The following is a 12,026-nucleotide window of genomic DNA, read 5'->3' on the forward strand; positions in this document are numbered from 1 at the left end:
CTAGCCACCTCATTCTCTGCCATCCCCTTCTTCTTTTGCCATCTATTGTTCCCAGCATCAGACTCTTCTCCAGGGAGTCTTTCCTTCTCATTAGGTGGCCAAAGTATTTGAGTTTCATCTTCAGAATCTGGCCTTCTAAAGAGCAGTCAGGGTTGATCTCCTCTAGGACTGGCCAGTTTGATCACCTTGCGGTCCAAGGGACTCGCAGGAGTCTCCTCCAACACCACAATTCAAAGGCCTCAATCCTTCGGCGCTCAGCCTTCCTTATGGTCCAGCTTTCACAGCCATACATTGCAAAAGGGAAAACCATAGCCCTGACTATACATGCTTTTGTTGGCAGGGTGATGTCTCTGCTTTTTAGTATGCTGTCTAGATTTGCCATAGCTTTCCTCCCTAGGAGCAAGTGCCTTTTAATTTCTTGGCTGCAGTCCCCGCCTGCGGTGATCTTGGAGCCCAGGAAAATAAAATCTGTCACTGCCTCCATTTGTTCCCCTTCTATTTGCCAGGAAGTGATAGGACTGGATGGCATGATCTTAGTTTTCTTAATGTTGAGTTTCAAGCCAACTTTTGTGTTCTTCTCCTTCACCTGCATCAAGAGCTTTAGGTGAGAGTGGTATCTGCATATCTGAGGTTGTTGATATTTCACCTAACAATCTTAATTCCAACTGGTGATTCATCTAGCCCCACCTTTCTCATGATGTGCTCTGCATATAAGTTAAATAGGCAGGGCGACAGTATACAGCCTTGCCGAACTCCTTTCTCAATTTTGAACCAATCAGTAGTTCCATGTCCAGTTCTCACTGTTGCTTCTGACCCGCATATAGGTTTCTCAAGAGACAAAGAAGATGGTCAGGTACTCCCATCTCTTTAAGAACTTGCCACAATTTGTTGTGATCCACACAATCAAAGGCTTTAGCATAGTCAATGAAGCAGAAGTAGATGTTTTTCTGGAACTCCCTAGCTTTCTCCATGATCCAGCGTATGTTGGCAATTTGATCTCTAGTTCCTCTCCCTCTTTGAAATCCTGCCTGTACGTCTGGTAGTTCTTGGTCCACATACTGCTGGAGCCTAGCTTGTAGGATTTTGGGCATAACTTTGCTAGCATGTGAAATGAGTGCAATGGTGTGGTAGTTTGAACATTCTTTGGCATTGCCCTTCTTTGGGATTGGAATGTAAACAGACCTTTTCCAATCCTGTGGCCACTGTTGAGTTTTCCAAGTTTGCTGGCATATTGAGTGTAGCACTTTTACTACATCATCTTTTAAGATTTTGAATAGAATAGCTCAGCTGGAATACTGTCACCTCCACTAGCTTTGTTGTTGCTCAGACTTCGTAAGGCCCATTTGACTTCACATTCCAGGATGTCTGGCTCGACGTCAGCGACCACCCCATCGTGGTTGTCAGGGATGTTAAGCTCTTTCTTGCATAGTTCCTCTGTGTAATCTTGCCACCTCTTCTTAATCTCTTCTGCCTCTGTGAGGTCCCTGCCTTTTTGGTCCTTTATCATGCCCATCTTTGCATGAAACGTTCCCTTCATATCTCCAATTTTCTTGAAGAGATCTCTGGTCTTCCCTATTCTATTGTTTTCTTCTATTTCTTTGCACTGTTCATTTAAGAAGGCATTCTTATCTCTTCTAGCTATTCTCTGGAATTCTGCGTTCAGTTGGGTGTATCTTTCCTTTTCTCTCTTGCCTTTCACTTCCCTTCTTTCCTCAGCTATATGTAAAGCTTTCTCTTTAGCAAGAAATTTTGCTTTCTTGCATTTCTTTTTCTTTGGGATGGTTTTAGTTGCTACCTCTTGTACAATGTTGCAAACCTCCGCCAAAGTTCTTTAGGCACTCTGTCTATTAGATCTAATTCCTTAAATCTATTTGTCACCTCTACTCTATATTCATCAGTGTATGATTTAGGTCATACCTGAGTGGCCTAGTGCTTTTCCTTACTTTCTTCAATTTAAGCCTAAATTTTTCAATGAGAAGCTCATGATCTGAGCCACAGTCAGCTCCTGGTCTAGTTTTTACTGACTGTATAGAGCTTCTCCACTTTGGCTGCAGAGCACATAAGTCAATCTGATTTCTGTGTACTAAAGGAGAATTGGCTTCTCGCTGGTATTTGAGTTCATATTAGAGTCAGGGAATCCTAGATTACCACACAGAGGGCATGGTGGAAACATAAATTAAAAGTAGTATATGGTCAAAAGCAGAGAGTCAGGATAGCATAAAGATTAGAACATTGGACTGGGACTCAGGAGACCAAATTCCCTCTCAGTCATAAAGCTGATTAGGTTACTATTAGTTAGTCACTGACTCTCAGTTGAAGCTATCTTGCAGAGTTGTTGTAAAAATGAAGAGGGGCAATCACCTCAGGTTTCTCTCAAGGAAAAGATGGAATGAAAATATAACAGATGAATTGAAAAGCAAGGAAAAGAGGGTTAATGTGATCGAGAGTTAAGTCATCTCTATACCAAAACAAACCCCAGTGCCAGTAATCCTGCCCGGTTTGATATGAACGTCAATTTTACAGAGCAGTTCTATGGTCCCGAGACAGTGTCTGAGCAGCCATAAGATGCTGTAGATAAATGACCTGGGAAGATGGGATTTGATCATGGATCCCCTTGCTGCCCTGTCCCATGGCTGCTGCAGAAAGCATTGCAAACTCTGAAAGGGAGGAAATGGCCATTTGGGGAGCAAGGTAGCAGGCCAGGAGGAGAATAGAGCTGGATCTGCTAGACCCAAAATGCTTTTGGCTCCCATCCTTGTCTACAGCAAGGTAGGAGAGTTAGGTAGGCCTCTCTAATGTAAAATCCCATTGTTGTTTCTTGCACCCTACAAGGCTTTTGCCCACAGAGTCCTCCATTTAAGAAACTCCCCATGTAGAGGACCTCTAATCAATAGGGTGGTACTAAAGAAGCATGGGCAAGGGATCCCCATCACGAGAAAAGATGATTACAATTTAAAGGCATGCAGTTACTCTTGCAAGTACAAACTTCTATTTTCCAGTGTGTAAGGAAGTACAGAGGAAGCTACATTTGATTCAAGTTTGCTACCCAAGCATTTCTTTTCTCTGAATTTGGGAACCATATGGTTTCTGGCTGAAAGAGATGATAGACATTCACAGGATGGACGTGTGAATGAAGCTGGAGCATTGGTTTTTGCCAAAACTTCTGCCCAAGTGAAGACAATGGTTTGGCAGAAGGTACAGCTGCATGAGAAATCATGAGGAGCAGGCGTTATTTCTTTTGATCACATCGGTCATCCCTTTTGAACATCCCCGTGGGTGTGCTTGAAACCACGTTTGGATCTTCCGTACAGCCTGAAGTGCCTGATGCTGCCTAAACTTGAAATCTGGATGGGTGACGTGAGTCCTGCATTGACGATGCGGTTGGACCTGATGGCCTGCTAGGCCTCTTCCAACTGTATGATTCTATGAAAACAAGGCACATAAAATCTCTTAAAAGCAGCCTACCCAACTTGGTGCCCTTTACATGTGATATGTTGTTCTTGGTCAAGGTGCCTAGGAATTATGGGAATTGTAATACACTCTGGAGGGCACCAGGAGGCGAATCTGTTTTAGTGGTAACCCAGTTGGATTTAATATGAAACTACCAGTAATGAAGTACTGTGCAGTGGCAAGATCGGTTCCAGGCTGGTTCCTTCAGCAATAAACCAGAAATAAAGTTCTAATGTGAACATAGCCACAATCAGCAACCCTTTCCCTATTTCCAGGTTCACAATTGTCATTTTACGCTAGTATAAATTCGATAAATATCATGAAATGTCATTTAAGGTTAATTATACCTCTTTGCTATTTTTAACCTTATTGCTTAGGCAGGAGATGCTCTCAACCAGGTTTAAAATGTAATTTATTTGTTTAAAACAACAGCTTCTTAGTATTATTAATTCAATTGTCAGGGAGTTCTGCCCTCAGAATGTTATGCAGCAAAACCTTTTTTTACCATGTTCTTTGTTTTACTAAATCATTATTGTACACTGCATATGTTGAGCCATCTGTTTATATCTTTCTGTTTTATTACTAGGGCCCAGAAGTTGTTATACTGAACCACTCTTTCACACTTTTCTCTCAATACAGTGTAATAAACCATTGTGCTAATTAACACTGGCAACATGCATTCTCGGAATAAGTGGCAAAATGATGTGTGTGTAGGAGGGGAAAAGATATATTGAGCTTGAAAACTAATTTCTTTTAAACAGCCTAAGGTCAAATAGGTAGAACTCACGATAAAACCAATACCATGCCAACAAATCTAACAAAACATAACAGTTAAAATAATTGTGAAACAGTTACATACTAGCAACAAAAGAAAGCACAAAATATTACAATCCATCCATCCAAAGAGCCAGCATTACTCTCTAAAACACTCTGCAAAGAGCAGGCTCCCTGACAGTCTTGTGAAAGTTACCAAGAAATTTGCTTGGTGAGTCTCACAGTAAAATTGAAAATTGAAAAGTTCTTGTTTCTCCTTGTCATTTCTTTCAAAATTTTCCAGTTGGACCAGGTGTCCAGGAAGAGGCCTCCTGTAATTCCACAGTCCAGTCAAGTCCTTACTCAGCAGTCCAGTTTCACACAGTCATACTTGCCATCATCTGAAAATGGACAGGAAAGGAACATGGAGGCAACTTTTCAGATGCTATGCCCACATGTTTTCCTCCTGCTGACTGGTGGTGGCTCATGTCAGAATCACTCTGAGCTCCCCATTCCTCAGTGAGTTTAGCTTCTCACCACTGTCATCAGCTGCAACTGCTCTCATCCTCTTTCTTATCATGATTACCACTTGCTTGACAGGCAGAGTGTTGGTGGACCAGTAGACAGGGGCATCTACTGTATCCTTTCTACCAGCTGGAGCTGGTCCATCAGCTGTGCCCTTGCCTGCACAGAGAGAGCCTGGCGACATTGACCCATGCACTAGTAATTTCCCATTTGGACTATTGCAATGCCTTTACATGGGACTACCCTTGAAGATGATCTGGATACTTCAACTGGCACAAAATAGAGCAGCTGGGCCAGAAGACATGATCATATAATGCTGGTCCTGCACCATCTGCACTGGCTTCCAATTGAAGCCTAGGCCTGATTTAAGGTGTTGACAATGACATACAAAGCCCTAAACAGTTTAGAGTCTGGCTATCCAAAGGAACACTTCCTTCCATATATATCTGCCTGGTGCTTAAGATATTCTATGGTAGTACTTCTCTGAGAGCCCTCCTTGAAGGAAGTGAGGAGGGCTGTTACAAGGAGAAAGGTCTTCCCATTGGTGGTGTCTCATTTACGGAATGCTCCCCAGAGAGGTTCATCTGGTGCCAACTCATTATTCCTTTTGGCTCCAGACCAGAACTTTTTATTTAACCAGTATTTTAATTGTAGATTTTAATGTATCTTTGATTTAATCCTATTTTAATCAAGTGCTGTAAATTGTTTCTATGTTCTTAAAATTGTAAACCATCTTAAGATTATCTATGAAAATATAGACAGTATAGAAAAAATTAAAATAAATAACCACCACAGTACATCATACCTTTCCCTTCAGTTTACTTCCCAGTGATAAAATTGGTGTATATTCATCCTCATTCACTGCCTAGCTATGAGAACGGCATGTATTTCCCTGTCCAAAAAATGTGCAGATTTCCCAGAGATTTAAAAAGCACGAAGCCTTACAGCAGTGGTGGTGTACCTATGGCACATGTGCCACAGTGGGCACGCGGAGATCTCTCTGTTGGTACGCGAGCCAAGTTGCCCCAGCATCGCCCCAGCAGCCAAACATTGGATAACAGCGTACATAGAGGCCATGCAATGCTCAGAAAGGAGCAGTGGTGCCTGGCGATGACGTCACAAACCGTGACTCGTCCAAGTTTTCGCATGGCCGGTCAGTGCACTGCCAAGGATATATATATACATTTGCGTGGACTGGCTGTGAGCTGCTTTTTCTAAACTAAAACCTCAGCTTTCAGGTTTTATTGTACTGTTGGCACTTTGCCATAAATAAGTGGGTTTTGGGTTGCCATTTGGGCACTTGGTCTCTAAAAGGTTCACCATCACTGGGTTAGGGTCAGAAAAACAAGGTGTCCTGGGATGATTTTGATGGTTGGAATGCGTTTATAGAATGGGCAGAAATGATGAGCAGTGCAGAAAAAGCTCTTCAAGGAAGGCTTTTTCAAAAATGCATTATTTTCAATGGTATTTTACCCCTATGTTGGGGTCAGGGGTGTGCACCAGGGTAGGGTTAGGGTTACGAAAAACGAGGTAGTCTGGCATGATTTTGATGGTTGGAATGTATTTAGAATGGGCAGAAATTTTGAGCAGTGCAGAAAAAGCTCCTCAAGGAAGGCTTATTTGAAATTGCATTATTTTCAATGGTATTTTACCCCTTTGTTAGGGTTAGGGGTGTGCACCAGGGTAGGGTTAGGGTTAGAAAAATGAGTTGTCCTGGTGTGATCTTGATTGTTGGAATGTGTTTAGAATTGTCAGAAATGATGGGCAGTGCAATAAAAGCTCCTCAAGGAAGGCTTTTTCTAAATTTCATTAATTTCAATATCTTTTTACTCCTATGTTAGGGATGGGGGTGTGCACCAGGGTAGGGTTAGAGTTACCAAAACGAGATATCCTGGCATGATCTTGATGGTTGGAATTTGTTTAGAATGTGAAAAAATGATGAGCAGTGTAGAAAAAGCTCCTGAAGGAAGGCTTTTTCGAAATTACATTATTTTCAATGGTATTTTATCCCTATGTTCGGGTTAGGGGTGTGCACCAGGGTAGGGTTAAGGTTAGAAAAACGAGGTGTCCTGGCATGATTTTGATGGTTGGAATGTGTTTGAATGGTTATAAATGATGAGCTGTTCAGCACCAGAGCCCTATGTATCGGCACCTGAGCCAAGTCGCCCCAGCAGCCGAGGATCGGTTAGCAGGGTACCTAGGGGCCATTCGCATGTTCGCAAAGATGTAGCGGCCCCAGCCAATGATGTCTCAAGCTGTGGCTCATTAGCCTCGACTCATCTGAGCTTTCACATGTCTGGTCAGTGCGCTGCCAAGGATATATATATATTTGGTTGGACTTACTGTGATTTTTTCCCCCAAACTAATCTGCAATTTTTAAGTTTCATTGTAGTGTTGGCACTTTGTGCTAAATAAGTGTGTTTTGGTTTGCGGTTTGGGCACTTGGTCTCAAAAATGTTTGCCATCACTGCCATGCAGGGGTGAATGGAATGCTCTCCCATGTTCCCCCACTCATTGTGTCCCATCTAGTTTCCCTGCCAGGGTTCTTTTCACAGCTCCCAGGGGACTGTGGTCAGTGCCATGAAAATAAACTACCAAAAAATGGATGGCCATAAAATTTCTTTCTGGATTAGGGTTCTTAGAAGTAGTTTCTAGCGTAGACTCAATAAACTGCTCTGTGCATGTTCACGAACTCTTTCTTTGCTGGTGAATAAAGACATTTGGCAAAGAATGGCCTGTGGTTTTCGAATGTTGAAGAGGGAATTTTAGCTCCTGACAAGCACAGGCTAAGTCAACAAGAGCATCAAGAGTTTTTCGCAACTTTTGATGAATGGCTCATTACCACTTCTCATAACCCGTGATGGAATCAGATGACACACCAACCCATTATAAGTTCAGAAACCCCCTGAACAAGCCATGGGTTGTCAGAAATAAGCCATCTTGTGAAAGGCAGTTTGAGTTTGGATGAAAGAACAAGCCACTGTTGCTTGTTATCCATGATGGTTTGCCGGGTAATGTGAATCACAGGTGAGCAGAAGATCCTTTTTTGAGTCAGAGGGGCCATTAAAGCAGGCAGCTTCTTCTGGCTTTGCAATCTGTTTTCTTTGTGTGGTCCCTGAGCATGCGGCACAGCTTCCTGCTTTAGCAGTTTAGTGCTAGATCATGCTTATGTCACCAGCAGCACTGAAGTCTGCCTTCAGGATGCAGCCTCCGATTACAAATATATTTCATTTGTATGGCAGCAAGGTGGAAACCGTGAAGCAGAAGCAGCCCAGCTTTGATATTTGTGTGGCTCTTACATGGCGAAAACACATTAAAGGCAAATATAATCTTCTAATGCAGAATTTAGGCAGAGTTGCTCCCATTGCTTCTAAAGGAAGAGGGGATTAAAAGCTAACACCACCTTGACAAAGCAGTCACATAATTCCCGTGCAGTGTAGCTAGAGCAGTCAGTCTTACAGACCCAGAGCTTTGTGATGTGGAGAAAATTGATCTGTCAGATAAACAGAGATGGATAAACTGATGTAGAAAGTGTTCCAAGAGCAAGCTAGAAACAATAAGCCATTTCCTCAAACCAATTTAAAAAGAAGATGCCCATTTTTAATTAATCAGTCTGACTGATTTGTCCAGTGGTGACCTGATGTTGTTGCAGGCAGGTCCCTGCTGTACAGGCCAACTTTGCTTTAGTGAATGGGTTTGTGACTTACGGCAGTCCAATCCCATTTCTCACAGCGTCCCTGATTTGGCATTTTCTACTGCACTGCCAACACCTCATGCAATTCCTTTCTTCCTTTTGACATTCTACAATTCTGGCCTTAGGTAAAAATATTACTGGTGTCCAACCGGCTTGAGCTGTGCTGCCAAAGGCTTAGAAGATTGGATTAGGTAATGTCTTGGAAGTTTATTGTCTTAGAAGACTTCACCATTATTCTTCAGTGGCAGCAGCTGTAGTCTCCAGTACAGGTGGAATGACCACATAACGCATTGTGAGAGATGAGGGAATTCATCACAGAAATAGTGTAAATCAGGACACAGAATTGCACAACAGAACTGGATATATGCAGATGCAAATCTAGAAATAATTACACTTATTTAAATGGAAATAAATATCATCATGGAGGGAAAGGTAGTGATCAGATGACCTGTTTATATGCTTGCTCAGTCTGCTGTCAAAGTGCTTACTATTGATGGGCAACTTCAAGGCCTCGTCTCTCTGGTTCTTTTTTAACCAGGCGTGGACCAAGGAGTCCATGGACCAAGCAACCTGATGTCCTCTAGACATTTTAGATGACATTTCGTATAATTAGTTGCCCTTGCTCATGCTACCTGATGGGAATCCAAAACTTCTAGAGGGCATGAGGTTGCCTACATTTGAAAAAGTGAACACTTACACAGAGAATTGTTTTCTGTAAAGTAAGACATAGGGTCACCCTGAATATAGGCCCTAGAAATGCTAAGTATCTCTTAGTGCTCACCATGCAGTAAATTTCATGTCCTTTGTCCATAAGAGTTCCCATTAGTGGGCAAAGATCTGCATCCAGCTTTTCATGCATATTTTGTTTTGTTGAATTTCGGTATCATATTTAAGCATGATAATGGGTCATTAAGGAATTGCATTCACATGCACAATCCTTGCAGAATACCTCTAACTATCCCTTGAATCTTTTCTGAACATTTGAAACAACATGAAGATGGGCTGCATCTCAGTTTTAAAATAAATAAAAAGTTAGGCATGAAGTTTATTGTTACATAGCCCTCTTCTACTCTGTTTTACTGTAACTAATCACCTGGGATGACCAAAATATATGTACGTGGGTAATATTATTTCCATCCTTCTTTTCAGATCCCTGTACTTCTCAACCTGAGTCAAGATCCTGAAGTTAACTTACCTGTAAAGCCGTTAATCTTTTCATTGGCCCTGGGTGCATGTCTTGGAGGTAAGCAATGACAAGGATTTGTGCGCTGTAATGTCTAAAATTGTCTACACAAACACACAGACGTGAAAGTACCATCTTGCATTTAGGGCTGCAGCTTTTAAAACCAGCCTGCAAGTTTGATGAATTCATCAACACCTTAACTATGAGAACTGTCTGAATCTATTTCACCTGATTCTTGCTTGGATTGGTCAAATCATTTACTATGTGGATTGGTTTTTGGCTACTATCCAGATGATGTGACTGCAATCCAAGCATCCAAATTGGGCCCCATTGGTTTTGGAGCTAAGATAATTTTGTGACCTATGAGCATGAGCTATAAGCAGAGAAGTTCCCAGTCACAGACTCACTAGGGAGCCTTGGGAAAACCAGTGTTTCTCAGCTTCGTCCCTATTTTATCACATCACCTTCTATAGTTTCTATCTATGCAAAAAACCCTGACTACGCTTATGCCTATATTCTCCAATCCTCTTCTACATTGTATCTGCCTGTGTGTAAGTCCCTCCAGTGCTAGCCAGGAGCAGTTTGGGTTTACCAACTTCTTCTACCCTGCTTTGCCAGAGTCTTGACTGTGTGACAAAGGCTTCACACACAGAGTTATGTATGAGTAGGTCACCTTTATGCAGCCATTGAAAATGCTGTCGCCAGTGTATGCCTAGCAAAAGGAATAGCTTGCAGGTACAATACTGCTACCTCCACTCATGTTCTCCAAACCCATGGTGGAGATCTGAAGGAAGCTTTGGAGCATGATAAAGTACCTGGTCCATTTCAGTGCATCTTGTCCTCTTCCTTTTTGTAATGTTGTTGGTCTTCAGTGTTTCTGACCACCCTGCTTGGATGGAAGAATTTAAGGCAATTGTTTTGGGAATTTTTCCATAACACCATGTAGAAATGTCTGTTTTTCAGAATCTTAAGTCTTGTTTGTGACATTTCCTTTCCCAATTTTGTATTTTTAGAGAAGCACACAGCAAAATAGCCTTTGAAAGTAAAATAGAAAAGACTCTATCAAAGCAGGAAGTTTGTGCCTTCTTGTTAAGGTTAGGCTTGGTGGATTTCAGATCTCAGGTGGATGCTTATGATATGGATTTTACTGCAATAATTTTCCATTTGTTTTATTGTCTGTTTAAAGATCACATTTACATTTAGTTGAAATATTCAAAGAAAAAGTCCAAAAGGTGTTCAGTGTGATCAGATATTTTATTAGAAACTACAGAGTTACACATAACTTTTGTTCAGTTTGTTGTGATTTTCCTTATTGCATATATATGAGGATATGTTCTGTGCCATGAGCTGCTCGAACTGTTCTTCTAGTCAGAGTCACTGTCTAGGAACAAATGACCACAATATGCAGTATATTGGAAGCATGTTAATACTGTGCTTAAGAGTATACATACTTAGTATTTAAAACAAAGAAAGAAATTACAAAAAAGCACTAGTAAGGTCCCATGTACCAAACTGGGACCATGTCATGGGAAAGAGACAAACGATTGGCTACAAAGCTGCAATTTATATGAAGCCAATTGAAATAAGTAATAAAGGGCATACATTTTGAAATTAATTTTAATCCTGATAAATTCCTGCTTAGCTGGTTGAATTTTTAGATTAAGTGGATTTATATTTTGTCAAATGTTATTATTCAAATAAGCAACCCCACAAAGGAGTGTTATGGATTCGGTTTATTTGTAGTTTATAAAAGCAATATACAGCAGCGATCTGGGAGCTCTTTAATTCATCTTTATGCTGATTATTCTCTTTATATTCCACAAACACTGGTTGTACATAAGTTGCCACCACATATTAAAATAATACAAACCAACCAAAGCTTTTTTGTTTGTTTGGCCCAGCACTGTGCCAATATACTGTGTCAATATAAGAAAAAAATACACATTACATTGAGTTTGTTTGGTGACACAGTTTGAAGTGTTTTTGAACTATTCAGTTTGAAGGGTTTTCAGTTATAAAAGAGTAATACATTAATCAACATCTCATTAACAACTCATTTCAAACATATTCACCAGTTTTCACATACAGTACGTGTTCTCTAATTTTGGAATGACCAAAGATCCTATTGGAAATAAAACGGATACCATTTTCTGAGTAATATAATTGATATAAATACGTAGGTACTCTGTTTAACTTAGTCTGCTGTACCTTCCTCATCCGCATTGCTATTCCTTCACCAGCTAAGAAAGCGAATTAGGTTAGAGTTTTCCTTCTTAGCAGTCATTCAGTCCCCCTGATGGTACTTCCCACAGCTTCCTTCTGCTGACACCTCTGACAGCACATTATCACATCAAAATTTTTGGTATTTGCTTATTCTTTCATTATTTTTATCTTGTTCAGATTCTCGCTAGGGTCACTTTA

The 12,026-nt window shown here is 41.1% G+C and overlaps 1 protein-coding gene across 1 annotated transcript in view; it reads left to right on the top strand.

Moving 5' to 3' along the window:
- Window positions 1–12,026, top strand: part of OCA2 (OCA2 melanosomal transmembrane protein) — a 181,797-nt gene that overhangs the window by 121,596 nt on the left and 48,175 nt on the right. Inside the window, exon 21 of the mRNA XM_044449808.1 lies at window positions 9,572–9,665. Within this exon, the coding sequence (XP_044305743.1) occupies window positions 9,572–9,665 (94 nt within the window). The remainder of the gene's footprint in view (window positions 1–9,571; window positions 9,666–12,026) is intronic.

This window comes from Varanus komodoensis, unplaced genomic scaffold (assembly GCF_004798865.1).
Source record: "Varanus komodoensis strain SLA01 unplaced genomic scaffold, ASM479886v1 scaffold1, whole genome shotgun sequence".
NCBI lineage: Eukaryota > Metazoa > Chordata > Lepidosauria > Squamata > Varanidae > Varanus > Varanus komodoensis.